At 59.3% G+C, this 26924-nt stretch overlaps 5 protein-coding genes across 10 annotated transcripts; 1 reads left to right on the top strand and 4 right to left on the bottom strand.

Moving 5' to 3' along the window:
- Positions 1-3305: 3305 nt before the first annotated feature.
- On the bottom strand, positions 3306-8152 carry MRPL11 (mitochondrial ribosomal protein L11). Its single transcript, XM_054052496.1, has 5 exons — positions 7211-8152; positions 6570-6665; positions 5727-5820; positions 4265-4424; positions 3306-3446 (listed from the first exon to the last, which is right to left on the bottom strand). Exons 1-5 carry the CDS (start codon positions 7502-7504, stop codon positions 3344-3346), a joined length of 747 nt encoding a protein of 248 aa, XP_053908471.1. The 5' UTR covers positions 7505-8152; the 3' UTR covers positions 3306-3343.
- Positions 8153-8250: 98 nt separating this feature from the next.
- DNAJC4 (DnaJ heat shock protein family (Hsp40) member C4) lies at positions 8251-11853 on the bottom strand. The gene is made up of 7 exons (XM_054052446.1): positions 11790-11853; positions 11187-11236; positions 10585-10678; positions 9722-9900; positions 9213-9347; positions 8644-8724; positions 8251-8329 (listed from the first exon to the last, which is right to left on the bottom strand). The coding sequence occupies exons 1-7, from the start codon at positions 11817-11819 to the stop codon at positions 8251-8253; spliced, it is 648 nt and encodes a 215-aa protein (XP_053908421.1). The 5' UTR covers positions 11820-11853.
- FKBP2 (FKBP prolyl isomerase 2) lies at positions 11788-15156 on the top strand. 2 transcript variants are annotated; one of them, XM_054052497.1, is made up of 6 exons: positions 11788-11915; positions 12357-12488; positions 13668-13780; positions 14383-14429; positions 14571-14606; positions 14915-15156. In XM_054052497.1, exons 1-6 carry the CDS (start codon positions 11904-11906, stop codon positions 14974-14976), a joined length of 402 nt encoding a protein of 133 aa, XP_053908472.1. In that variant the 5' UTR covers positions 11788-11903; the 3' UTR covers positions 14977-15156. The 2 variants fall into 2 exon arrangements, with proteins under 2 accessions (XP_053908472.1, XP_053908473.1); XM_054052498.1 differs by lacking the exons at positions 11788-11915; positions 12357-12488 and adding an exon at positions 12706-12749.
- A 453-nt stretch (positions 15157-15609) lies between these two features.
- Positions 15610-17990, bottom strand: PPP1R14B (protein phosphatase 1 regulatory inhibitor subunit 14B). Its single transcript, XM_054052532.1, has 4 exons — positions 17760-17990; positions 16536-16619; positions 16242-16274; positions 15610-15946 (listed from the first exon to the last, which is right to left on the bottom strand). Exons 1-4 carry the CDS (start codon positions 17973-17975, stop codon positions 15878-15880), a joined length of 402 nt encoding a protein of 133 aa, XP_053908507.1. The 5' UTR covers positions 17976-17990; the 3' UTR covers positions 15610-15877.
- Positions 17991-18732: 742 nt separating this feature from the next.
- On the bottom strand, positions 18733-26133 carry NAA40 (N-alpha-acetyltransferase 40, NatD catalytic subunit). Of its 5 annotated transcripts, none has more exons than XM_054052484.1 (9): positions 25938-26133; positions 24012-24107; positions 23837-23912; positions 23637-23732; positions 22190-22348; positions 22028-22111; positions 21027-21104; positions 20861-20901; positions 18733-19281 (listed from the first exon to the last, which is right to left on the bottom strand). In XM_054052484.1, the coding sequence occupies exons 1-9, from the start codon at positions 26002-26004 to the stop codon at positions 19049-19051; spliced, it is 930 nt and encodes a 309-aa protein (XP_053908459.1). In that variant the 5' UTR covers positions 26005-26133; the 3' UTR covers positions 18733-19048. The 5 variants fall into 5 exon arrangements, with proteins under 5 accessions (XP_053908459.1, XP_053908462.1, XP_053908460.1 ...); XM_054052485.1 differs by lacking the exon at positions 25938-26133 and adding an exon at positions 24983-25321 and having other exon boundaries at positions 18734-19281; positions 23837-23889; XM_054052486.1 differs by having other exon boundaries at positions 18735-19281; positions 23837-23889; positions 25938-26025.
- Positions 26134-26924: the final 791 nt, after the last annotated feature.

Below are 26924 nucleotides of genomic sequence, written 5' to 3'. Positions count from 1 at the left end.
GATGGATGGAGGGTCAATGGAAGAGTGTGGGGAGTCAATGGAAGGGTTAATAGGGGGATGGAGAGAGGAGTGGATGGGGGCAATGGAAGGGTTAATAGGGGGATGGGGTGGATGGATGGGGCAATGGAAGGTTTAATAGGGGGATGGAGAGAGGAGTGGATGGATGGGGGTCAACAAGGAGGTGGGGTGTCAACAAAGGTAGGGGTGGATGGATGGGGCAGTGGAAGGGTTAACAGTGGAATGGATCGATGAGGGGGTCAATGAAGGGATGGGGTGTCAATGGAAGGGTCAACAGAGGGATGGAGAGAGGAGTGGATGGATGGGGGGGTCAAAAAAGAGGTGAGGGGATCAACAGGGGGATGGATGGAAGGATGGAGGGGGGAATGGATGGAGGGGGTCAACGGAAGGTGGAGGGGTCAACAGAGGGATGAGCGGAGGGATGGATGGATGGATGGATGGATGGATGGATGGATCAACAAGGGAGTGGAGGGGGTCAACAGAGGAGTACAGGACTCAAGAGATGGTTGAAGGGACAGAGGGATGAAGGGGTCAATGAGTGAGCGGAGACAGGAGCCAAAGGAAGGGGAGGGTTCAAGAGATGGACAGAAGGATGGAGGAATGGACAAAGGAGTCAACTGAGGGATGGAGGAAGGGCTCGAGGGGTTGATGGAGGGGTCAGCAGAGGAGTGGAGAAGACAATGGTGGGTCAAGGGAGGGACGGGGAGGGCTGAAGGGAAGGATGGAGGAGTCAACAGAGGGGTGGAGGGAGGAATGGTCGGTCAACAGAAGGGCAGAGACATCAACGGTGGGTCAAGTGAGGGATGGGTGGAGGGCCAAGAGAAGGATTGAGGATGGAGAGATTGAAGAGAAGGATGGAAGGGGTCAAAAGGGCTGGAAGGGTCAACAGGAGGATGGAGTAGGTCAACGGAAGGATGGATGGAGGCTCAACAGGGGGGTGGAGGGGCTCAAGGGATGGACAGAAGGGGTCAATATGGAGGGCATCACTGGTGAGGTAGAAGCACCAATGGAGGAATGGAGGGGTCAATGGAGGTCAAGGGAGGGATGGAGGCACCACCGGGGAGCTGGAGGAGCTCAAGGGAAGGGCAGAGGGACGGAGGAGGTCAACGAGGAGATGGAAGGGCTCAAGGGACAGACGGACAGGTCAATGGCCGCTTGGAGGAGCCAACGGTGGGTCAAGAGAGGGAAGGATTGGAAGAGGGATGGGGAAGAAGACATTATGGAGGGCGTCAGTGGGGGGAGAAGGTTGGTTGGGGGGGACAGTGGTGGGGAGAAAGGTTTGGGGGGTCAATAGTGGGGAGAAAGGTTTGGGGGGGAGAAAGATTTGGGGGGTCACTGGGGACACAGACAGACAGACGGGGGGGTGTCAGTGGGGGGGAGGGACAGTTAAATGGACATGGGGGGGGAACTTAGACATTCCGGGGGGGGGGGGGGATTGGGGACCCCCTTTCTCCCCCCTCCCAGGCCTTTGGGACCCCCCCTTCCCCCCCATTTAATTCCCCTCCCCCCTCTTTTGGCCCCGCCCCCCTCGGCTTCGCCGCTGCCAAATTTGGGCGCTGAAGCCGCTGCGCTAAAAATAGCGCGGGGGGGGCTAAAAATAGCGGGGGGGCGGGGCTGGAGCGGAGCCTGGGGCTCCGGGGGGGGCGGAAAGGGGGGGTTCGCACACCTGTGAGCCTTTTGGGGGGGTTGGGACACACACACACACACAAGGACGTTTGGGGGCCCCCCAAATTCCTGTCCCCCCCGACCCCGCGGTCCCTCCCAATTCCAGGGACCCCCCACAAACCCCTACCCCCCCCCCAAATTTCTTCCTCTCCCCAAAACCCCTGGGTCCCCCCTAATTCCAGAGTCCCCCTCCTCCAATTCCAGGGTGTCCCCCCCAAATCCCTGGTTCCTCTCAAATTCCAGGGTCCCCCTCAATTCCAGGGGTTCCCCTTCAAACCCGTGTCCCCCCCCCCAATTCTAGGCTCCCCCTCAAACCCCTACCCCCCCCCCCCCAATTCCCTCCTCCCACCCCAACCATCTGGGATCCCACAAAAGCCCCACCCCCTTCCTTCCCCCCCCCCGAACCCCTGGGTCCCCCCAATTCCAGGGACCGCCCCCAACACCCTGCCCCCCCCCTCCCCAAATTCCTTCCCCCCCCCAAAAAAAGCCTGGGTCCCCCCGAATTCCTGCCCCCCCCTTCGCAACAGCGTTTCCATGGTAACAGCGGAGCCGCAACGTGGTTTGGGGGGGGGGGAAGGGGAGGATGAGGATGAAGAGGGTGAAGATGGGGCTGGGGGGGAGGAGGAGGAGGGAGGGGAGAGGGGGAGGGAGGAAGATGAAGGAGGAGGAGGGTGAAGATGAGGAGGAGGGAAAAGAAGGAGGAGAAAGGATGAAGGATGGGGAAGAATTGGGGAGAGAGGATGAGGAGGAATGAAGATGGGGATGAAGGAGGAGGATGGGGGGTGAAGATGAAGAGGGAGGAGATGAGAAGGGAAGAGGATGAGGATGAAGGATGAGGAGGATGGAGGAGGATGAGGAGGGATGAAGGAGGAGGAGGGAGGAAGATGGGGATGAAGGAGCATGGAAGGAGGAAGATGAGGGAGGAAAAAGGAGAAAGGATGGGGCTGAGGATGAGGAGGATGAAGGAGGGGGATGAAGATGGGAAGAAAGCAGGGGTGAGGATGAGGAAGATGAAGATGGGGATGAAGGAGAATGAGGAGGAACAAAGGATGAAGATGCGAATGAAGGAGCGCAGAGAAGCGGGTGAAGATGAGCAAGAGAGGAGGATGAGGAGGGAGAATGGAGTGCGATGAAGGGGAGGAAGATGAGGGGGAGGAAGATGAGGGGGAGGAAGAAGATGAAGATGGGGAGGAAGATGGGGAGGAAGAAGATGAAGATGGGGAGGAAGATGGGTTTGTTGTCACCATGGCAATAGCCTCCCTATTGCACCCCCGTCCCAAAAAAGGGAGACCCAGGATCCAGGGGAGCCCCCACCTCCCCAAAAGGGGACCCCTCCAAAAAAATGAGGATCCAGGGGAGTCCCTCCCCCCCGACTCCCCCCAAATGGAGACCCAGGGGAGCCCCCACCCCCTCAAAATGGGGACCCAGGACTCTGGAGAGCCCCCACCCCCAAAAATGGGGACCCACGGGAGCCCCCCCCCCCCCAAATTGGACCCAGAGAAGCCCCCAACCCCCCCCTGAAATGGGGACCCATAGGAGCTCCCCCAATCCCCCCCCCAATCAAACCCCCACAGCTGTGGGCAAGAGGCGTTTATTTTGCCCCCCGCTCCCAAACTTCGGGGGGGGGGGGGGGGTTGAATTCGGGGGGCGAGGTCCAAGGTCACTTTTTTTTCGCCCCCCCTCCGGCCCCCCCCTCCTCCTCAGCCGCCGCCTCCAGCTCGCGGCGCTGGCGCTGCAGCTCGGCCACATCCTCGGGAGTCACCCTGGGGGGAGCAAAAATAGGTGAGGGGGGGCACCAGGGGTCCAGGATACCCCCCCCGAGGAGACCCAGGCACCCAAGACCCCCCACACTCAGTGCCGGGGAAGGGGGGGCACCAGGGGGTCGGTGGGGGGGAAATGGGGTGAGGGGGCACCGAGGGAGGGGGGGAAATGCGGGTGGGGGAATGGGGGGGGAAGTACCTGGGGGTCTTCGGGGGGCAGAAATGGAGTGGGGGGGAGAAGTAGAGGTCTTGGGAGACTGGAAATTTGGGGGGGGCACTTGGTGGTCTTGAAGTAGGGGGTGAAATGGGGGGGCGGAGGGCACTGGGGGCCTTGGGGCGGGGGGAGAGAAATTGGAGGGTGGCACGTCTGGTTTGGGGGGGCCCTTTGGAGCATGGGGTGATCCAGGTTTTGGGGGGAGGACCTAGATTTTTTTGGGAGACACAGGTTTTTGTGGGGTGGGAGCTTGGCCCCAAGTTTTGGGGGGGGCGATTCTGGCTTTTTGGGGTCCTGGTTTTTTTTGGGGGGAACAACCCAGATTTTGGGAGGAAGAACCCAGATTTTTAGGGGGGACCCAGGTTTTTGGGGGTGGGTTCCATGTTTTGGGGGGGGAGTCTCTGGGTTTTGGGGTCCCCCTTTTTTTTGCAGGAGGAACAAGGAAAACACATGGGGTTTTTTTGAGAGGTGAAAGAACACAGATTTTGGGAGAAAGGATACAGATTTTTCGGGAGAACCCAAGTTTTTGGTGGGTGGGGGGGTTGGCCCCACGTTTTAGGGGGGGCTCTGGGTTTTGGGGGTCCCCCTTTTTGGGGGGGTGTCTCACCGGGGCAGAACACGCAGACCGAGGCTGCGGGCAGAGCCCAGCAGCGCCCCCAGCAGGGTGGGCAGGGGGGTGGCTCGCGCTGCCACCGCGGGGTCCCGGGCTTTGGCCACTGCCACCTCGTACAGGTGCTTCAGGGACACCACCCCCACCTCCTCGTGACCTGGGGGGGCACAAAAGGGTTAAGGACCCCCCTAGAATGACACGGAACCCCTCAAGGCCACAGGGACCCCCCACCTCATGTCGATGCAGAACCCCCACTGCCTTATGCGCTGGAGAGGACGAAGGCGTTAGGGACTCCCCCAGCCCCCACTCCTGGTATCTTGGGGGGAGCACAAAGGGATTAGGGACCCCCCCAGAATAACATGGACCCCCTCAAGGCCACGGGGACCCCCCCATAGCAATAAGCCCCCCCCCTAGCGATGGGGAATCCCCACCGCCTCGTGCCCTAGGGGAGAAAGAGGGTAGGGACTCCCCCAGCCCCCCCTCCTCGTGTCCTGGGGGGGGGGCACAAATGGATTATGGACCCCCAGAATCACATGGACCCCCCAAGGCCACAGGGACCCCCTCATAGTGATAGGGAACCCCCACTGCCTCGTGCCCTAGGGGGGACAAAGGGAGGAGGGGCAAAAAAAGAGGTAAGGACCCCCACACCACCCCGTGTCCTGGGGGGGGGGGCACAAATGGATTAGGAACCCCCCTCAGAATGACACAGACCCCTCCCTATAGTGACAGGAACCCCCCCCCAGTGTTGGGACCCCCACTGCCTCGTGCCCTAGGGGGAGGACAAAGTGGTAAGGACCTCCCCCTCATCAGGGAGCCTCCCCCCAGCAACCAGGGCCCCCCCAAGAGCTCCCAGGACCCCCCAATTCACCACCGCACCTTCAAACACCCTCTCCCCGCAAAACCCCATCCCCACAGGACCCCCCAGTTCCCCCCTTCTGGGACCTCCAAGAGCTCCCAGGACACCTCTGTCTGCAAGACCCCCCCCCCCAAAATCAGGATCCAGAGGAGCCCCCCCCCCCCCCCAAAAACAGAACCCAAGAGAGCCACCACCACCACCTTCAAAGCCCCCCCCACCCCCAAATGGGGACCCACAACTCAGGGGAGCCCCCCTCAAAAAAAAAACCAGGACCCACGAGAACCCCCCCACTGAGACCCCCCCCTAAAACCAGGATCCAGAGGAGCCCCCCTCCTCGGCCAAAATGGGAACGCAGGACTCAGGGGATCCCCCCCCAAAAAAAAGAGACCCAGGGGCGCTCCTCGCCTCGAAGCCCCCTCCCCCCCTAAAATGAATACCCAGACAAGACCCCCCCCCCCAAAACAGGGACCCAGAAGACCTCTCACCCTCCAACACTCTTCCTAAATCAAGACTCAGAGGACCCCCCCTCAATAAACGGGGACTCAGCACCCCAAGGACCCCCAGTCGTGTGTGTATCCAAAAAAAGACACCCCCCCCCCTTACCGGGCCTCGACGCCCCCTTAGTGACACCCGCGATGGCTTTGAGGAAATAGGAGGTGGGGGGGGTCCCAATGGTCAGCTCGTAACTGCGGTCGGGCTGGGGGGAGGGAGCAAAGAGGGGGGGTCAGGGGGGCACCCAAGTGGGGGGAACTCAACGGAGAGGGGAGCAGTTAAGAGAGAGCACCCATGGGGAGGGGTCAGGGGGCAACCAATAGGGGGGAAGATGCACCCAAAAGGTGAGGGGCACACATAAAAAAAGGGGGGCACCCAAAAGCTGGGGGGGGGGGGGGGCATAAAGGGGGCAGGGGACATGGGGGGGCACCCAAATGGGGGGGAGGGGGCACTCAGAAAGGAGTCTAGCGGGGCACGTGGTGGGGGGAAAAGGTATGGGGGTGGGGGGGGGCGGAGGAAAAGGGGGCACCCAGAAACCAGTGGGGGGGTCTCTGATTTGGGGGGTTGTCAGGATGAAGAAGGGGCGTCACTGGTTTTGGGGCTCCTGTGGATGGAGGGGGGGGTCTCTGGTTTGGGGGGGCCTGGGGATGGAGGGCAGGGATCTTTGGTCTGGGGGGTTTCTGGGGATGGAGGGGGGGGGGTCCTCTGGTTTGGGGGTCCTGGGGATGGAGGCGGGGGTCCTCTGGTTTTGGGGGGGCCTGGGGATGGAGGGGGGAATCTCTAGTTTGGGGGGGCCTGGGCATGGAAAAGGGGGGTCTCTGGTTTGGGGGGGTTCTGGGGAAGGAAAAAGGAGTATCTCTGTTTTGGGGGTTCCTGAGAATGACCAGGAGAGGTCTGTGATTTGCAGGGGGAGCCTCTACTTTGGAGGGGGGTCGCTGTGCCCCCCCCACTCACACGCACGAGCAGCTGCACACGCAGGGGGACACCGGGTTTCACATCCTTCGAGCGGGTGTTGAAGTCTTGGCAGAAGGCGCCGATGGGGATCCCGCGCTGGGGGGGGGAACACACACATCTGGACCCCTTTGAACCCCCCTCAGGCCCTGAATCCCCCCGAGATTTTCCCTCTCCCCCCCCATCCTGGGACCCCACTGCCCCCACTTCCAGAATCCCCCCATCTCCACTTTCTCCCCCGGAGTCCCTCCTCCATGGGGGGTGGGTCCGCCCCCCCCCCCCCCGCCGGCTCTTTCTGGACCCCTCCTTGGCCCCCCCAATCCCAGGGCACCCCCGCCCCCGACTCCGAGTACCCTCCCCCTCTATCTCCACCCCCTCCAAATCCCTATGTCCCCCTTAGCACCCCCTCCTTAGGACCCCCATGACCCCCCAAACCCCGCCCCCCCAGCCCAGAGACGCCCATGACCCCCCAAACCCCGCCCCCCCAGCCCAGAGACGCCCATGACCCCCCAAACCCCGCGCCCCCCAGCCTCGGGACCCCCACGTCCCCTCCCCAGGACCCCCTCCCATCCCGGACCCGTCCCCCGTCCCGGGACCCCCCCGGATCCTTCCAGACTGGGTGTGTGTCCCCTCCCGTCCCGCACCTGCCCCAGCACGGGCCCCAGCGGCGGCCCCGGGGCCGCCCCCCCCGCGGGGATCAGGAGCCGCAGCGGCCGCTCGGGGGGGGGCGCGGGGGCGGCCCCGGGGCTCGATCGCACCGAGCGCGCAGCGCGCGCCGCACGGGACATGGCGGGGGAATCACGTGATGGGAGGGGAAGGAGGTGCTGCGTGACGTCACGAACCATACGTGGGCATGGAGGTGGGAACGGCGAGGTCACGTGGAGTCTGGCGGGCGGGAAAAGGGGCGGATCGACTCCATGTGACATCGCTGCGCACATATGGGCGTAAGGGGCCGGGCTGGCGAGGTGGGGCGGGGTTACCTGGGGAGTGGTGGGCGGGGAAAAGGCGGGGAAGGGGCGGGCCGGCCCCACGTGACATCACTGCCAATATATGGTCATGAGGTGGTTAATGGTGAGAAGGCGGGGTCACGTGGTGAGGAGTGAAGGGATGGGGCGTGGCTGAAGTCCCGTCGTGACGTCATCGACCATATGTGGTCATGGGGCAGGGGATGGCGAGGCGGGGCGTGGTCAAGTGGGGCGGGAGACGAAGGGGGAATCCTGCTCCCGCCTTGACGTCACTGCCCATATATGGTAATAGAACGGCGTCTGGAGGAGGGGTGGGGTGTGCTCACCTGTTGTGATGTCATTGCCCATATATAGTCATGGGACAGGGATGAAAGCAGTGCACCCCCAGTACCCATATATAGTCATAGGGGACGGGGAACAGAGGAGGGACTGGGGGCGTGTCCACCTGCCATGACATCACTTGCCATATATGGGCATGGGGCGGGTTTAGCAGCAGGGACACCCTCGCTTGCCATATATGGGCATGGGGCAGGAGGCGGGTATGCCCCGCCATGACGTCACTGTCCATATATGGTCATAGAGGCGGGCTACGGTGAGGAGGCGCCCGGGTCACGCCCCTACGCAACGTCACTGCCCATATATGGCCATGGGAACTCACCCTCGGGGATCCCTGACATCCACCGGTGGGAGGGGGGGTTTGAAGGAAGGAAGGGGAGGGTTTATCGCCCCCCCCCGCCCCTCCGGCCCCGCTGGAGCGAGGCCCGGAGCCGCCCCAGCACCTCCTCCCGCGACCCGGCACTGCGGGGACAGAGGTCACAGGGTTAGACGTCACGGGGGGACACTGCCCTCACCCTCCCAGCACCCAAAGGACCCCCCGAGATCCCCACTCCCTGCCACCCGGCACCCATGGCCCCCTCAACCCCCATACAGCCCCATAGCCCCCCCAGCCCCCATAGTCCCCCCCTGTAACCCCCACAGTCCCCCCACTTGACCCATCCAGCCCCTGCTTTGACCTCCCCCAGCACCCCCAGCCCACCTCTTTGACCGCCCCCAGGCCTTGCTTTGACCTCCCCTCCATCCCCGATCCCCCCTTCCCCCCCCCCAGCACCCACCGGCTCCGCGCCCGCTCGTAGGCTGCCCGCAGCACCCGGTCCCTCTCATCCAGGAAGGCAGCATGGGCCCCAGCCACGTACCTGGGGGGAAGGCGGGGGGGGGGGGTACTGTGTGAGGAGACACCCCCCCACCCCCAATCCTCAGATCCCCTCCCCCTCTGCACCCCCAAACCTCTCTTGCTGCCCCCTCAACTCTTTCTCTCCACCTCTGGGTCCCCCCCCCCTTAGGTCCCCTATTAGGTCTCCCCCTCTATTAGGTCCCCCCCCACTTAGGTGTTGCCCCCCCCCCCCCCCCCACTCCTCGGTTGCGCCCCCCCCGGGTGCCCCCCAACTCTCTGGTTCCACCCCACCCCCACCCCCCCCCCGCCCCGAGAATACCTGGGCGCCCCACCTTAGGTGTGTCCCCCCCATCTCTGAGTGCCCCCCCCTGTTAGGTCTCCCCCTTTTAGGTGTCAGCCCCCACCTCTGGGTGTGTCCACCCCAAAACCTGGCTGCACTCCCCCTTAGATGTCGTCGTCCCCCCCTCAAACTCTGTGTTCCACATCCCCACCCATGGGTGCCCCCCCCACCTGTAGGCGAGGGCGTGCACCACCCCCCCCAGGGCTGCGAGCAGCAGGCAGAGCCCCAGCAGGCGGCGGGGGGGGGCACCAGGGGGGCCCCCAGGGGGGCGGAACTGCTCCCAGTACCGCTGGTTGTGGTCAGATCTGTGTGTGTGGGGGGGAAACAATGATTATGAGATCCCCCAAGGACCCCCCAGACTCCATGGAACCCATAGGGAACCCCCCAGCAGCCAGGGAACACCCCCACAGACTCCACGGGACTCATAGGGACCCCCAGAGATAGCCCCACCCAGCACCCATGGGATTGCAGGAACCCCCCCAGACCCGCCAGGACCCCCCAAGCCTCCCCAGCACTCATAGGATCCTCCATGCCCCCCCAACACCCCCCCCCAAAGCCCCCCCAGCCCCCATGGCACTCTCCTTCAAGCCCCTCCCAGCCCCCATGGGACCCCCCCATCCCCCTTGGGACGCCCCCCGCCCCCATGCGACCCTCCTAATCCCCCCCCGTGCCTCGTTACCGCGGGGGGCTGCCAGGGCGGGGGGTCTCTCCTCGGCGCGGGGGACTCCTCGGTGGGGGGGTGTCCCGGGGGGGGTCTCGGGGGGGGGTGCGGGGGGAGCTGAGGGTCCCGTAGGCCTCGGCCAGGAGCAGAAACCGAGTGTGGCGGGAGGGGTCCTGGGGGTCCCCGTCGGGGTGGACCTGCGGGACCAGTGCTTCCAGTCCCTCCCAGTGCCCCAAATAACCTCCCAGTACACCCCTAGTACCCACCGCCCCCCAGTCCCTCCCAGTGCTCCCCAGTGCTCCCTCAGTGCCCCAAATAACCTCTCAGTACATCTCTAGTATCCCCACAGCCTCCCCAGTCCCTCCCAGTGCCCCAAACAACCTCCCAGCATCCCCAGTGCCTCCCAGTCTCTCCCAGTGCCCCAAATAACATCCCAGTACATCTCCAGTATCCCCACACCACCCCAGTCCCTCACAGTGCTTCCAGTGGTCCAAATAACTTCCCAGTACATCCCTAGTGTCCCCACAGGCCCCCAGTACCTTCCAGTTCCTCCCAGTCCCTTCCACTGCCGCTCAGTGCCCCAAATAACTTCCTCGTATATCCCCAGTATCCCCAGTGCCTCCCAGTCTCGCTCAGTGCCCCAAATAACCTTCCAGTACACTTCCAGTATCCCCACAGCCCTCCAGTCCCTCCCAGTGGTCCAAACAACTTCCCAGTACATTTCCAGTATCCCCACAGCCCCCCAGTCCCTCACAGTGCCCCCCACTTCCTCCCAGTGCCCCCAAGTCCCTCCCAGTATCTCCATGCACCACTCCAAGAAGGCCATCCTTCTCTCCCCACTCCCTCCCAGTGCTCCCAGTACCTCCCAGTGCTCCCAGTACCTCCTTGCAGCGCTGCAGGAAGGCGGCTCTGATCTCGGCCGCTGTCGCCCCTGGCCGCACCCCCAGCACCTCATAAGGGTCGGGGGGACCCGCCCTGGGGAAAAGGGGGGGGGGTAATTTGGGGGGGTACCCAGTTTGGGGCGGTCCCAGGGGCTACGAGGGTTGCTGGTTTAGGGGAGGTCCCAGTTTGGGGGGGGTCCCAGTTTGTGTGTCCCAGTTTAGTGTGGGGGGTCCCCAGTTTGGAGATTACCAGTTTAGGGAGGGTCCAATTTGGGGAGGGGTCCCATTAAGGAAAATCCCAGTTTGGAAGGGTCCCAGTTTGAGGGGTGTCCCAATTTGGGGGGGCTGTCACAGTTTGGGGGTTCCCAGTTTAGGGAAGGTGTTCCCAGTTTAGGAGGGGGGATCCGAGTTTAGGGATTACCAGTTTAGGGAGCATCCCAGTTTGGGGGGTATTCCATTAAGGAAAATCCCAGTTTAGAGGGGGTCCCAGTTTGAGGGGTGTCACAGTTTGGGGGGGGCAGTTTGGGGGTTCCCAGTTTGGGGTTCCCAGTTTAGGGGGGTTCCCAGTTTAGGGGGGTTCCCAGTTTGGGAGTGTTTCTCACCGAGAGCCGAGGCAGCGCAGCGAGGAGGGAGGGGCGACGGCCCAGGACCCCTGTGGGACCCCAGCCCCAATGAACTTAATTAGCATTTAATTAGCCGTTAATTAACTCTTAACTGACCTCTAATTGACCTTTAATTAACCTGTAAGCACTAAAATTGCCAAGACTGAGCCTGTAATGGACTGAAACCGAGTGACTGCCCTTAAAGATCGCTAATTAATCCCTTAATTACCGCTAATTAATATCTTAATTACTGCTGATTAACCTTTTAATCGCCACAATTCTAAAACTTTCATGCTTTCACACAATTTAATTCGTAAAGAATTAACTGATTATTATGACTAATTAAAAGACAGTAGAGGCTCCTGGCCCCGCCCTCCCGTCCCACCTCCCCTAGTTAGCGCTAATTAATCCCTGATTAACATCAAAGTCCCCCCCGGACTCCAATTAGCAATAATTAGTGCATATTAAACCCTCGCAGCCAACGACGGGGGCACCTCATGCCAATGAGATACTAATTAGGGCCAAGAGAAGGGCGGAGGGCTTAATTAAAGGTAATTAACACCGCGTTAATTAGGAGATCCCCCCCCAGGCCTCGTCCGTTACCATGGGAACCGCGCGCCGCGCCACCACCATCCCCCGCCGAGTTCCGCTTTCCGGTCACATGGCCGGAAGTGAGAGGAGGGGTCAGGAAGGGGAGTCACGTGATTCCGGGCAGCGATGGCGGCAGAGGTTGGGGGGGCACCGGAGGGGCCGTTAATTAGGGGGGGCCGCTGATTGGGGGGGCCTCTGATTGGGGGAGCACTAATTAGAGGGGAGGGGGCAGGAGAGAGGCCTCTAATTAGGGAGGGGGAAGGAGAGGGGCCGCTAATTAGGGGGGAGGAAAGGGGCCACTAATTAGGGGGGGCAGGAGAGGGGCCGCTAATTAGTAGGGGGGGGAGGAGAGGGGACATTAATTACGGCGGGGAGAGGAGAGAGGCCGCTAATTGCGGGGGGAGGGCGGGATAGGTCTATACTGGTGTGTACTGGGTCACAGGTGTGGGTGCTGGCGGTTACTGGTTTGTACTGGGCTGTACTGGTATCGAGGCTTACTATGTGCGCTGGCCTGTACTGAGGTGTGGGTGCTGGGGATTACGGGTCTATACTGGTTTATACTGGTCTATACTGGTGCAGGTACTGGTGCTGGCGCTGGCGCTGGCCGTGGCGGCTGAACCGGGGCGTAAGGTGCAGATCGGGGTGCGGCGGCGGCCAGAGGCCTGCGGGGTGCGGTCCCGGCGCGGGGACCTCCTGCACATGCACTACACGGTACTGGTTTGGACTGGGAGGGAGTGGGAGGCACTGAAAGGGGGCAGCAGGGAGCTGGGGGGCACTGGGAGGGCACTGGGAGAGGTGTTAGCTGTGCACAAGGGGTTTTGGGGGTTACTAGTTTGTACTGGGAGGGACTGGGGGACACTCAGAAGCACTGCGGAGGGCTGCTGGCTGTGCATAGGGTGGTTTGGGGTTACTGATTTGTACTGGGATTGGGTGTGTTCCCAGCACAGGGACCTCCTGCACATGCACTACACGGTACTGGGCACACTGGTTTGTACTGGGAGGGCACTGGCAGAGACTGGGAGGCACTGAGAGCGGCCAGCAGGGAGCTGGGGGGCATTGGGAGAGGTGTTGGCTGTGCACAAGGGGTTTTGAGGGTTACTGGTTTGTACTGGGAGGTGCTGGGGAGGGCTGCTGGCTGTGCACGGGGCGGGGTGAGGTTTACTGGTGTTTACTGGTTTGGGGTGGGGTGTATGGGTTTGTACTGGGGCACACTGGCCCATACTGGTCCATACTAGTTTTAAAATGAGGTAGGTAAAAGGATTGTTGTGGAGGAACTGGTTATACTGGTCAATAGGGGGGGAGTTTCTTGCATTTTACTGGTTGGGGGTGGGTTGTGTTAATCTGTACTGGTGCATACTGGTCCATACTGGTTTCAAAGCCAGATAGAAAAAGGGGTTGTTGTGGAAGAGTTGTTTTTTACTGGTTAACTTGGGGGTTTGTTGCCGTTTACTGGTTTATACTGGTTAAGGTGGGGTTTTGCTGCCTTTTACTGGTTTGGAATGGGTTGTGTTGGTCTGTACTGGTGTGTAGTGGTTCACGCTGGTGTGTGCTAGTCGATACTGGTCCATACTGGTTTCAAAATCAGGTAGAAAAAGGGGTTGTTGTGGAAGAGCTCTTTTTTATTGGTTAACTTGGGGGGTTTGCTGCTGTTTACTGGTTTGGGATGAGTTGTGTTGGTTTGTACTGGTGCATGCTGGTGTGTACTGGTCGATACTGGTTCATACTGGTTTCTAAACTAGATAGGAGTTCTTGTGGAAGAGCTTGTTTCTACTGGTTAACATGGAGTTTTGCTGCTCTTTACTGGTTTGGGATGGCTCGCGTTGGTCTGTACTGGTGCGGATGGGTCAGTACTGGTGTGTACTGGTCCATACTGGTTTATACTGGTGTCAGGGCCACCTGGAGGATGGGTCCCAGTTCGACAGCAGCCGGGGCCGGGATCAGCCCTTTGTGTTCTCGCTGGGCACCGGGCAGGTCATCAAGGGCTGGGACCAAGGGCTACTGGGGTATGGGGGCACCCCAAAAACTGGGGGGGGGACAAAGGGGGGACCCCAAAACTGGGGGAGAAAAGGGTGGACCCTGAGACTGGGGGGGGGGCAAACTGGGCAGAGGGAGGGAAGGGGGGGACTCTGAGACTCTGGGGGGCAAGGAGGGGGCCCAAAACTGGGGGAGAAAAGGGGGGGCAAAGGGAAAGGACCCTGAGACTGGGGGGCCCCAAAACTGGGGGGGAAAAGGGGAGACTCTGAGACTGCGGTTGCTCCAAAACTGTGAGGTGGGAAAGGGGGGCCCCTGAGACTGGGGGGGGGGGGGGGGGCAAAACTGGGGGGGAGAAAGGGGGGGCCCCTGAGACTGGGGGGGGGGGGGGGGGGCAAAACTGGGGGGGAGAAAGGGGGGGACCCTGAGACTGGGGGGGGGGGGGGGGCAAAACTGGGAGGGTGGGGAAGGGGGGACCCTGAAACTGGGGGGGGCAAAACTGTGGGGGGAAAGGGGGGACTCTGAGACTGGGGGAGAAAAGGTGGGGGGAAGGGGGACCTCAAAACTGGAGGAGGAAAGGGGGGGACCCCAAATTTAAGGGGCCCCCTCCTTGACCACACCCCCACCCTCCCAGGATGTGTGAAGGGGAGAAGCGGAAACTGGTGATTCCCCCGGAGTTGGGTGAGATGGGGGACCCCAAAACTGATGTGGGTGTGAAATTTGGGGTGAAATCCCTATATTTGAGGATTTGGGGACCCTGGGGGGGGTGGTGCTCCAATTTTGGGGTGTAGCCCCCGGCCATGACATTGCCCCCCCCCTCAGGCTACGGAGACCGTGGAGCCCCCCCAAAAATCCCAGGTGAGTCCTGACATTCCTCCTGGCTTTGGGGGGAATTTGGGAGTTCAGGGTGGGGTTCGGGTGGGAAAAGGAGGAATTTGGAGGTTCAGGGAGTGGACTGGGGGGATTTGGGGTGAAAAAAGGGGGTTTGGGTGTGAAAAAGGAGAATTTGGGGGTTCAGGGTTGGGGGTATTTGGGGTGAAAAGAGGGAGTTTGGGGTGAAAAGAGGGAATTTGGGGGTTCAGGTGGGGTTTGCGGGTGAAAAGGAGGAATTTGGGGGGGATTTGTGGTGAAAAGAGGGGTTTTGGGGTGCTGACCCCCCTGTGCAGGGGGGGCCGTGTTGATCTTTGAGGTGGAGCTGCTGAAGATCGAGCGGCGGCCGGAGCTGTAGGGGGGCCCCCAAAACTTGGGGGGGTCCTCAATCCCCCCCCTTTCCTTCTTGCTTCAGGGGCATCCCCAAACATCCCAGTGGCCCCCCTCCCCAAATCTGGGGGTCTTCCCCCACCCCCCACTGGGTTTTTTGGGGGGTCCCCCCAAAATTGGGTGGGAAGACAATAAACGGTGAGATCAGAGTTGCCTGTGGTGCTGGGGGGGCGATATTGGGGTTCATTTGAGGGGGGTCCCCAATATTGGGGGTCTTTTTTGGGGGCATCCTGGGTGTTGGGGTCCCCTTTTTGTCCTGATGGGAGGAGGGTCCCTGATATAGGGGTTCACTTGGGGGGGAGGGAGGGGGGGGAATATTTGGGTTCATTGTGGGGGCCCTTGATGTTGGGGTCCCCGATATTTGGGTTCATTTGGGGGGGGGATATATTGGGGTCTCCTTTTGGGGGCAATGGGAGTTCTTGGTGATGGGGGGGTCCCCAATGTTGAGGTTCACTTGGGGAGATTCCTATTTTGGGGTCCATTGGGGGGGGAATTCGGGGGGGCACAAGGAACCCCCAAAACTGGCAAATTTCCATTTATTAAATCGTATAAAAACAACCCCCCACCCCAAAATTTAAAAAAACCTAAAAAACACCCCAAAATCCCCCCTCCCCCCACCGGGGGGGAACCCAAAACCACCCTGCCTCCCTCAGCGCCCAAACCCCCCAGGCCCCCCCCAAAAAGCCCAAGGGGGTCCCTGAAACCCCCCAAAACCGGTGGGGGGGGGTGATTATCACTGCAGGGAGGACCCCAAAATGGGGGGTCCCACTAAAAAGGGGGGGTCACCCCATCGCCTCCGAATTGGGGAGGGATCCTGGGAGTAGGGGGGCCCCCAAATTGATGGGAGGGACCCCAAATTGAAGGGGAGGTCATTTCTTTTGGGGGGTGCTGAGTTTCTGCATCCCCCGGATCTTCTCCAGCAAATCCCCGACGAAGGCCTGGGGGAGGGGACACAAAAAGGAGGGGGTGGTCAGGGGACCCCAAAAATGCCAAGGGACCCAGTCTCCCCCCCAAATGGCCTAAAAGGGGACCCAGGCGCATTTCGCCCCGCCCCCCCCCCCCCCCCAAAAGGGACCCAGGCTCCCCCTCCCACCCCCAAAAGGGACCCAGGCTCCCCCTCCCACCCCACAAGGGAGCCAGGTGCCCCCGCCCCCCCCAAAGGGACCTGGGCCCCCCTCAAATGGGCCCAAATGCCCTAAAACTGGACCCAGGTGCCCCCCCCCCCCCCCTTACCTCGGTGGGTTTGTAACAGTCAACCAGGATCTCCTGGGGGAGGGAGGAAGAAAATGGGGGGTCAGAGGAGCCCCCCCAAACCTCACGGGGGGGCCAAGTCTTCCCCCCTCCTCCCCCCTCCAAGAACACCCCAAAATCCAAGAGCCCCCAATTCCCCCCCATAAATGTGGGGAACCCCCCCTTTCGACTGACACCCCCCCATTCCCCCCCCCCCCCCCCCCCGGTGGTTTGGGGGGGAGGACTTGGGGGTCTCCCAGGTTTCAGGACAAGCCCCTCCCTCGGGATTTGGGGTACCTGGACGCGGGCGCTGCGGGCGCCGTCGCTCTCCATCTCGAGGAGCTCATCCACGTCGATCTCGAGCTCCGGGATCTCCTCCTCCTGGGGGGGGGGGGGGCGACATCCCAAAAATGAGCCCTGACACCCTCCCACCCACCCCCCCCCAAAATGGGCCATAAACCCCCGAAATAGACCCTGACCCACCCAAAATGAACCATATTTGCCCCAAATTCAGCCATAATTGCCCCAAAACGAGCTCGGATCCTCCAAAATGAGCCCAGACCCCCCCCCAGTTTAGCCCTGACCCCCCCCTAAAATATGCCATAACCCCCCCAAAATGAACCCAAGCCCCCCCGCCCCCAAACGAGCCACAATCACCCCCAATGAGCCATAATCGCCCCAAAATTGGCCTCGAGCCTCCCCAAATGGACTATAATCGCCCGAAAATGAGCCCCCACCTCTTCAAAAAGAGCCCTGAACCCCCCAAATGAGCCAGAATCGCCCCAAAATGAGCCCCAACCCCCCGAAAACCCGAGGCGATTTGGGGGGACCCGGTACCGGGCGGGAGTGGGTGGTCCGGGGGGGTCCTGGTACCGATTCTGAACTATTTATGGAACGGTCCGGAGGTCGGGGCGACCCTCCGGTACCGATTTTGGGCGGTCCCGGTGTTGAGGTCTGGGGGGGTCACCGGTACCGGGGCGAGGAGATCGGTGGGTCAAGGGGCCGCTTTTATCGGTATCGAGGGGGCTTGGGGTGTCGGGTCGGGGGGGTGTCGGGGGGTCCCGTTACCGTTACCTAGAGGGGGTCTCGGGGGTCCCAGGGCCGCCGTTGCCGGTACCGGGGGGGATTAGAGGTTCCAGAGGCCGCCGTTCCCGGTACCGGAAGGGGTCAGGGGTCCCGTTACCGGAGCCGGGGGGCGGGTCTAGGGGGTCCCAGGGCCGCCGGTATCGGTACCAAGAGAGGTCGAGGGGTCCGGGTACCGAGGGGTTCTGGGAGTCCCGGGGCCGCCGTTGCCGGTACCGGGAGGGGTCGAGTGGTCCCGTTCCCCGGTACCGGAGGAGACCTGGGGGTCCCGGGGCCGCCAGTACCGGTACCGGGAGGGGTCGAGTGGTCCCGTTCCCCGGTACCGGAGGAGACCTGGGGGTCCCGGGGCCGCCAGTACCGGTACCGGGAGGGGTCGAGGGGTACCGTTCCCAGTAGCGGGGAGGCTTCTAGGGTTCCCGGGGCCGCTGGTGCCATTACCGGGCAGTCGTAGAGCGCGGTGAGCTGGGCCAGGATCCACTCTTCGAGGTGCAGCCGCTTGCGCAGCTCCCGCCGATCGTAGCGCACCGTCACCTTCCCCCCGCGCCGCCCCGCCGCCTCCTCCCCCCCTCCCTCCGCCGCCGCGAAACAAACGCGGGGCCCGGCGCTTGCTGCGGCCCCGGTGGGGGGCCCCGGGCCGCCGCACGGCGCCGCCATTGAGGGGGGAACCAGGAACGACGCCCCCCCTCCTCCTCCTCCGCCGCCGCCTCCGCCCCCCCCCGCGCCCGGGGCCGCTGCCGCCGCTTCCGGTTCCAGGGCGCGCGCGCCGGGACCGCGCGGCTTTGTGCCGCCGCCAGGCCACGCCCCCTCCAGACAGGCCACGCCCACCGCCTCATTCATAGACACCCGCTCAGCTGCACCACGTGACCACGCCCCCTCCACCAGGCCACGCCCAGTGTCAATTCATGGACAGCAGTGCCCCGTGGCCACGCTCGTTTGCCCATTCACAGAGAGCCGCTCAGGCGCGCTGTGGACACGCCCCATTATAAACCACGCCCCCATACGAGGCCACGCCTAGTGAGCCAATCAGAGGCACCTGCGCACGCCGCGTGACCACGCCCCCACTCATGCCACGCCCCTTCAGTGACTTTGGAATCGCCTCAAAACCGCCCTGGTTCTCCCCCAACCTCCCCTAGTTTCACCCCAAAAATCACCCAGTTGCACCTCTAAACCACCTGGCTTCACCCAAAACCACCTATTCCCCCCCCCCCCAACCTCTTGGTATCACCCCAAAACCACCCAGTTCTGCCCCAAACCCCCCAATTCTGCAGGTGGGGGCAGTTCTGCAGCCCACTGCGAGGCTGCTGTTCTCCCAGTACAATACTGGGGTAGCTGGGCAGGGTTCAGTTCCCTGAACCAACTAATTAAAGATTAATTATTATTTATTTGTTACATACAAAGAAAAATCGCTGGAAAGAAAGCTGGCGGAGGGGCCTCGACTCCTGCGAGGCAACAGAAACAACCAGAATGGGCAAAAAACCCCTTCCAGCCCCAAAATGTGCCTCCCCCAACCCCACTAAAAACCAACTCCCCCATAAGGCCCCCCCCAAATGTGGGATTGGGAAGGAAGGGAGGGTTCCCATCACCCTTCCAGCGAGAGAAGCAGGCGGGATTCCCACATCCCCACAGCGAGGCGCTGTTTTTGGGGTGAAACGTTGTGATTTTGGGGTTGGGGGGGCTCAGTGTCCCTCCCCCGTGGGATGCAGAATGGGAGAGAAGAAGGGGTCCCATCACCCGTTTGGTGGCCAGAGAAGTTGGGAGTCCCTTGTCGTTGAGGTGAGTTTTTGGGTTGAAACAGCATGATTTTGGGGCAGAGTGGGGGTCTCAGCGGCAGCAGCCCCCGCAGTGTCCCCCTCCGGCATGCAGGCTCTCCCCAAAGCGTGTGCGTCGGCTGAGGATCTCGTAGGAGGGGGGGTCCCCGCAGCACCCCGCGAGGCCGGGGGAGGTGGCGTCCACCTCGAACCTGGGCGGGGGGGGCACAGCATCACCTACCCTGTCTTGAGACCCCAGGTTCCCCCCAGTGGATCGGTTCCACCCCAAAACTGCCCGGTTCTACCCCAAAACTCCCTGCTTCCACCCCAAAATCACCTGACTCCACCCCAAAACTACCCAATTCCACCCCAAAATCACCCAATTCCACCTCAAAACCTCCCGGTTCCACCCCAAGTCCCCCAGTTTGCCCCCAAGCCATCCGGTTTCTCCCCCATAACACCCTGGTTCCAACCCAAAACCGCCTCGTTTTACCCCAACCCCCCCCAGTTCTGCCCCCAAATGCCTATTTTCTCACCCAAAATACCTCATCCCATCACCAAACTGCCCAGTTTCACCCCAAAAAAAACTAGTTCTACCCTAAAACTCCCTGGTTCCATCCCAAACCTGCCAAGTTCCACCCCAAGCCCCCTAGTTTTGCCCCCAAAGCATCCAGTTTCTCCCCCAAACTCCTTGGTTCCACCCCAAAACTGCCTCTTTCCAACCCAACCCCCCCAGTTCTGCCCCAGAACGCCTAGTTTCTCCCCCCAAACCCTTCACCCCATTCCCAAACTGCCCAGTTTCACCTCAAAACACCCCTGGTTTCACCCCAAATCTGCCCAGGTCCACATCAAATCCCCTAGTTCTACCCATAAACTCCTTGGTTCCACCCCTAAAATCCCTGGTTCCACCCCAAATGCCTCATGGTATGATGCCTCATACCATCCCAAAACTGCCCAGTTTTACCCCAAACCCACTCAATTCCACCCCAAAACCACCCGGTTCCACCACAAACTATCCGGTTCCGCCCCAGAATCATCCAGTTTCTCCCCAAAAATGCCTCATCCCCCCAAAAAACTGCCCATTCCACCCCAAAATCGGTCAGTTTCACCCCTGAAACGCCCCATTCCACCCTGAAAAGCCCAGTCCTGCCCCAAAACCACACAAAACTGGGTTAAAATCCCTGGGAAATAGGCAAAAAACCCCAAACAAACTGGAAAAGGGGCACAATTCCTGGAAAAGTGGTTTAAAAACACTGGGAAATGGGCCAGAACCCTGGAAAAAGGGCAAAATTCCTGCAAAAGTGGTTTAAAAGCATTGGAGAATGGGCAAAAATCCTGGAAAAGTGGGTTAAAACCCCTTAAAATAGGCCAAAACTCTGGAAAAGGGGCACAAATCCTGCAAAAGTGGGTTAAAAACACTGGAAGAGGGGCCAGAAGCCTGAGAAAGGGGCGCAATTCCTGCAAAAGTGGTTTAAAAGCACTGGAAAATGGGCCAAAACCCTGGAAGAGGAGCAAAATTTCTGCAAAAGTGGGTTAAAACCCCTGGAAAAGTGAGTTAAAAACCTGGAAAAGGGGCAAGACACCTTCAAAACTGGGTCAAAAACACTAGAAAATGGGTTGAAAACACTGGTAAATGGGCCAAAACCCTGGAAAAGGGGCAAAACGCCTTTGAAAATGGGTTAAAAACTTCCAGAAAAGGGACAACGACCCTGACAAAATGGGCTGAAACCCCTGGAAAACAGGGAACTCAGCCCCGGGCCCTGGCGCCGCGGGGGGGTCCCGAGCACCCACCTCTCTCGGCTGCCCGCGGCGCCCGGCCCGTGTCCAGCGCGCTGGAAAGACAGGCGTGGGAACAGCGCATTACGGACAGACGGATGGACAAATCCGCCCCCCTTTTCCCACCTCCCGCCTGGAAAACAGAGCGGAACGAAGGCACTGGTGGGGGCTTCCCGCTTACTGGAGCGCTTCTCGGAAGAACTGGTAGGCGCCGTGGTTGTGTTTGAAGACTGTCAGCATCACCTTCTTCATCTGTGTGCTGGGGAACACCGAGATGGGGACTCAGCCAGGGGTTTCGGCCTCAAAACCACCTGGTTTCACCCAAAACCATCCAGTTCTGCCCCAAAACCTCCCTGGTCCCACCCTAAAACCGCTCAGTTTCACCCTTCCATCCTAGACCTCCCTGGTTTCACTCCAAAACCACCGCAAAATCACACAGTTTCACCCTTCCATACAACCCCTCCCCGGTTTCTCCCCCAAACCCGTTGGTTCCATCCTAAAACCACTCCACTCCTTGATTTCTCCCCAAAACTGCCCTCCTTCGCTCCAAACTCCCCTGATTCCACCCCAAAACTGCCCTGTTACAATCCAAATCCCCTAGTTCTGCCCCCAAACCATCCGGTTTCTCCCCCAAGCCCCTCGGTTCCACCCCAAAACTGCCTCATTCCACCCCAAACCTCCTCATTCTACCCCAAAATCCCCAAGTTCACCCCAAAACTGCTCAGTTCATCCCCAAAACCAGCTGGTTTGTTCTCAGAACACTGGATCCACCCCAACCCCCCTGGTTTTGCCCCAAAACTGCCTGGTTCCAACCCAATTTCCCTAGTTTTGCCCCCAAACCCCTTGGTTCCACCCCAAAACTGCCTCATCGCATTCAAAAATCTGCAGGTTCACCCCAAAACTGCTCAGCTCAGCCCCCCTAACGGCTGGTTTGTCCTCAGAACACTCCGGTTCTGCCTCAAACCTTCCTGTTTCTGCCTCGACCCCCCCCCCCCGGTTTTGCCCAAACTCCCCTGGTTCTGTCCCAAAACTGCCTGGTTCTGCCACAAAACCACCTGGATCTGCCCCCAACCCCTCCCCATTCTGCCCCCAAGTCCTCTAGTTGTGCCCCAAAACCACCCAGTTTTGCCCCCAAAACCCTGATTTTGCCCAAAATCCCGTGGTTTCACCCCAAACCGGCACCTGTTGGCCACAAGCTGGAGGATCTGGAGGAGGAACTTGCCCAGCCCTCGCCGCCGGACGCGGCTCTCCAACTGCACCTCGTAGCTGCCGGGATGAGATCCCGGGGTTAGGAACCGGGGCAGCCCCGTTTTTTGGGTGTTTCAGCCCATTTTGGGGACGCACCAGTACAGAACCTCATCGCCGCACTCAACATCGAAGCGGAAGTGGGAGAAGGCGACGGGGCCGGTGGCTGAGTCACGGGCGATCAGATACCAGGCCCGCTCGTCCCGCAGCTCTTCCCGTTTCTCCCGCTCCTTCCAGCCCCACTCACTCTGCTCGTACCTGCGGGAATAGGATTTGGGGAGAAAAAAAGGGGATTTAGAGTGAAAAAATGGATTTGAGGGAAAAAATGGGAATTAGGGGGGAAAATGTGGCTTGGGAAGGAAAACGGGGGTTTTGGGTGGGTAAATGGCATTGAGGGAATGGGATTTCAAGGGAAAAATGGGATTTAGTGGGGAACATGGGTTTTAGAGGTGAAAAAAAATGGGGTTTGGGGGGAAATGGGATGTTTGAGGGGAGAAATGGGATTAGGGAATGGGGTTTGGAGGGAAAATGGGATTTAAGGGGGAAAATGGGATTGGGGGAAAAAATAGGATTTGGGGAAAATGGGAAAGATAAACTGCAACTTTGGGGAGGAGAAATGGGATTGGGGGAAAAAATAGGGTTTGGAGGGGAAAAATATGATTAGGAGAATGGGATTTGGAGGGAAAAATGGGGATGGGGAAATGGGATTTGGGGGGGGAAAACGAGGTTTGGGGAAGATAAACTGGGATTTTTGAGGGAAGAAATGGGATTGGGGGAACAGGATTTGGAAGGAAAAATGATATTTTGGGGAAAAAATGCAATATGGAGAGATAAACTGGTATTTGCAAGGGAAAATGGGATTCATGGGGGAAATGGGATGTTTGAGGGGAGAAATGGGATTAGGGAATGGGGTTTGGAGGGAAAATGGGATTTAAGGGGGAAAATGGGATTGGGGGAAAAAATAGGATTTGGGGAAAATGGGAAAGATAAACTGCAACTTTGGGGAGGAGAAATGGGATTGGGGGAAAAAATAGGGTTTGGAGGGGAAAAATATGATTAGGAGAATGGGATTTGGAGGGAAAAATGGGGATGGGGAAATGGGATTTGGGGGGGGAAAACGAGGTTTGGGGAAGATAAACTGGGATTTTTGAGGGAAGAAATGGGATTGGGGGAACAGGATTTGGAAGGAAAAATGATATTTTGGGGAAAAAATGCAATATGGAGAGATAAACTGGTATTTGCAAGGGAAAATGGGATTCATGGGGGAAAATGGGATTTGAGAAGGAAATGGGATTGGGGGGAAAAACGGGATTCAGGAGGAGGAAAATGGGATTCATGAGGAGGGGAAAGAGTAGGATTTGTGGAGGGAAAGAAATGGGATTGGCAAGGGGGAAGACAGGCTTTGGGGGAAAAACAATGGGATCTAGGGGGCCCAGCTTGATGTTCCAGAGCCTGTGACAGGTTGGTATTCCGGATCCCACCCAGCCCAGCATTCCGGAGCCTCCGGAACATTCCCTAGCCCAGCATTCCGTCTGCTTTGACTCACAGGCTCTGCATGTTGGCCTTGGTGAGCTCGAACGCCCACTCCAGTGTGGCCGGCTCAAGCCCAGAGCCGCGTTTGCACTCGATAGCAACGTTCAACCTGTGGGAATTCCAGAAGGGAAACACCGTCGGCACCAGAAATTGGCCAGGAATGCCAGGAGACATCCAGGAATACTGAGTATTGCCTGGCAGGGCAGCACTTACCCATTCCGCTCGTATCTCTTAAAGACTGGAAATGCTTCAAGGGGATCTTCCAGCTGGAAGAAAACCAAAGAGTATCCTGAAAAACAAGCAGGGAAGTTGCACTCCTGCCCTCAGTTTTAACCAATTCTGGGGGGATTTCACCCCGTTTTGGCCCTGCTGGTGATGGGGAACTCACTTTGTTGGCAGCTTCCACCTTGGCACAGACGGCGTCCATGGCCGCTCGCTCTTCCAAACGCTTCTGCTTCTTCTCCTTGGCTTTGCTTGATTTCCTCTGCCGACAGAAGCGCAAAAAAAAGGCATTTTCACCAAATCCAGGGGATTTTAACAAATAATAATGCTCTGCCCACCAAGAGTAAAAACGCCTTGCCTGGAAATTAACAATAACTAACACCCATGGAGGGGAAAATGAATGAGCGGCAGGTGAGGAGTGGGGTTTGCCCAAAAGTCTTCGCAGAAAAAGGATTTGGGGGCAAAAATCCAGCATTTTGGGGCGCATTGGAGTTTTGGTTGCAGAGGGAGGGGGGAAGCTTCATGTGTACCAGTCCCTGAGGTTGTTAATTAGATCAGGGGGTTCTGCCCTCACGCTCAGCGGCCTCTGCCTCTTGAATTTGAGGAGTCTGCTACCAGAAATAACCCAAACCAGGGGGATTTTACCCCAAAATCAAGTAGGGGAGCCCCGCAATCCTGCTCAGATCCCTCCACGTCCCTGGTGAACCTCAAAGACCCATGGAGTGTAGAAGCAGAGCTAGTGCTTAATGAGCTTCACCTGAACCAAAATGAAGTTAAAAACACCCAACCCCCCCATATTTTACAGAAAAATCTCTGCTATGGGCACGATGGGAAGTGGAATTGGGGGGGCGTGCCACCTGACGGGTTTCTTTTTTGGGGGAATTAAGGTAGTTTTAGGGGGTGATGTTTTTTTCCACACCACCTGCTGCTGGCTGGGACACAGACCCCAAAATCTCCAGCTTTAGCTCGTTTTGGGGTGAAATCCTGCAGACTTGAGGGCAACTGGTGTGTGTGGTTACGGGAGAGGTGGGGGGAGGTCTTGGGGGTCTCCCAGTGTCCCTACAAACGCTTCCAAGCCCAAATTTCCCTCTAAAGAGCCTTAAATCCCCCCTCAAAGTCCCTCACAGACCCTCTTACCTCCTCAAACCCCATCCACAAAGCCCCAAATCACACAGGGAGCCCTAAATTTGTCCAAAATATCCACATATGACCCTAAATCCCCCAACAGGAACCCCCTCAACCCCTCAGATGGCCCCAAACGTCCTCAGATGACACCAAATCCCCTCACAGAGGCCACAAATCTCCCCATAGGAGACAAAATCCCCTCACGTGGCCCCAAAGAGGTCCCAAAATCGCTCCTAAGACTCTATCCCCTCACAAGAGCCCCACATATCCTCATGAGAGCCCAAAATGTCCTCAAATAGCCCCCAAACCCCTCTCATAAGAGACTCTCGGTGCCTCAGATGGACCCAAATCCCTTTATGTTGCCCCAAAACTCCTCAAACTACCCCTAATTCCCTCATACTGTCCCACATTCCCACATATTCCCCCTAAATCCCCTCATCTTGCCAAAAATCCCCACATATTCCCCCAAATCTTCTAATATTGCTCCGAATTCCCACATACTGCCCAAAATCCCCCTCAAAGGAGCTCCAAATCCTCTCATCTTGCTCCAAATCCTCTCATCTTGCCCCAAATCCCCTCAAATTGCCCCAAATTTCCTCATACTACCCCAAAATCCCCTTATCTTGCCCAAAATCCACATATATTACCCCCAATCCCCTCATCTTGCCCCAAATCCCCTCAAAAGAGCCACAAATACCCACACCTTGTCCCAAATGCCCTCAAAAGAGCCCTAAATCTCCACATCTTCCCCCAAATCCTTATATATTGCCCCAAGTCCCTCACCTTCTCCCAAATCCCCACATCTTGCCCCAAATCCCATCATATTCCCCTAAACTCCCACATCTTGCCTCAAATCCCCTAGCCTTCCCCCAATACCCCTCAAAAGAACCCCAAATTCCCTCATCTTGCGCCAAAACCCTCACAGAGCCTCCCAGTGTCGTTCCCCCCCCCCCCCAACCCCTCTCACCCCCATGGCGGCTCCTGCACGCGGGGGGGTGGGGGAAGCAAGGGGCGCGCGCGGGGCCACTGCGCATGCGTGAAGGGAGAGGGCGGGGGGGCTGTGCGGAAAAGGGGCGGGACTAGGAGTGAGATGTCACTACGCGTGCGCGGGAAAAGCGAGGTCGTCGGGGAAGGACGCGCACGCGCATTGAAGGCAGAGAGGCGAGGGGCAGCTAGACGCTGATTAGCTGAGAGTGGGAAACGCCCCCACGTTTGGCCACGCCCCTCCACGCAGCTGTCAATCATATGGCCACACCCCCTCCTGGCCCCACCCCCTGTCGGGCTTGGGGTGGGCTGAAGGACCAGGAAGGAGCATAACTCTGTGTTTATACTGGGAAGACTGGTCTGTACTGGTCCATCCTAGTTCACACTGGAAGCCCTGGTGCGTACTGGTCCATGTTGGTTTATACTGGGAGCCCCGGTATGTACCAAGCCATACTGGTTTATAGTGGACCATACTGGTTTATACTGGGAGCCCTGGTTTGTACCAATCTGGCCCACGCTGGTTTATCCTGGTCTCCATTGGTCCATACTGGTTTATACTGATCTGCACAGCTCTATACTGTTCTGTATACTCCCTTATACTGGTCTCTATTGGTCCATACTGGTTTATACCGGCCTGTACTGTTCTGTATGCTGCTTTATACTGGTCTACACTGCTCTATACTATCCTTTATACTAGTCTCTATTGGTCCACACTGGTTTATACTGGTCTGTACTGCTCTATAGTGGTCCATAGTGTCCCATACTGGTCCGCACCACTCAGAGCCCCCACTCTTTCTGTAAAGTATTTAATTGAACCTGCCCCGGGGGCGGGGCCTCCGGGAGAGGGGCGGGGCTACATCAGGAAGGGGCGGAACCAGAGCCCGCCCCCCCGCCCCTTCCTGAGTGGGGGGGGGGCGGGCCCCCAAGGCCACCCAGGACCTCCCCCTGGGGCCCCAGGAGGTGCCCAAGG

The sequence above is a fragment of the Cuculus canorus genome, chromosome 34, assembly GCF_017976375.1.
Source record: "Cuculus canorus isolate bCucCan1 chromosome 34, bCucCan1.pri, whole genome shotgun sequence".
NCBI classification, from domain to species: Eukaryota; Metazoa; Chordata; class Aves; order Cuculiformes; family Cuculidae; genus Cuculus; species Cuculus canorus.
This window is presented reverse-complemented; position numbering and strand designations above follow the sequence as displayed.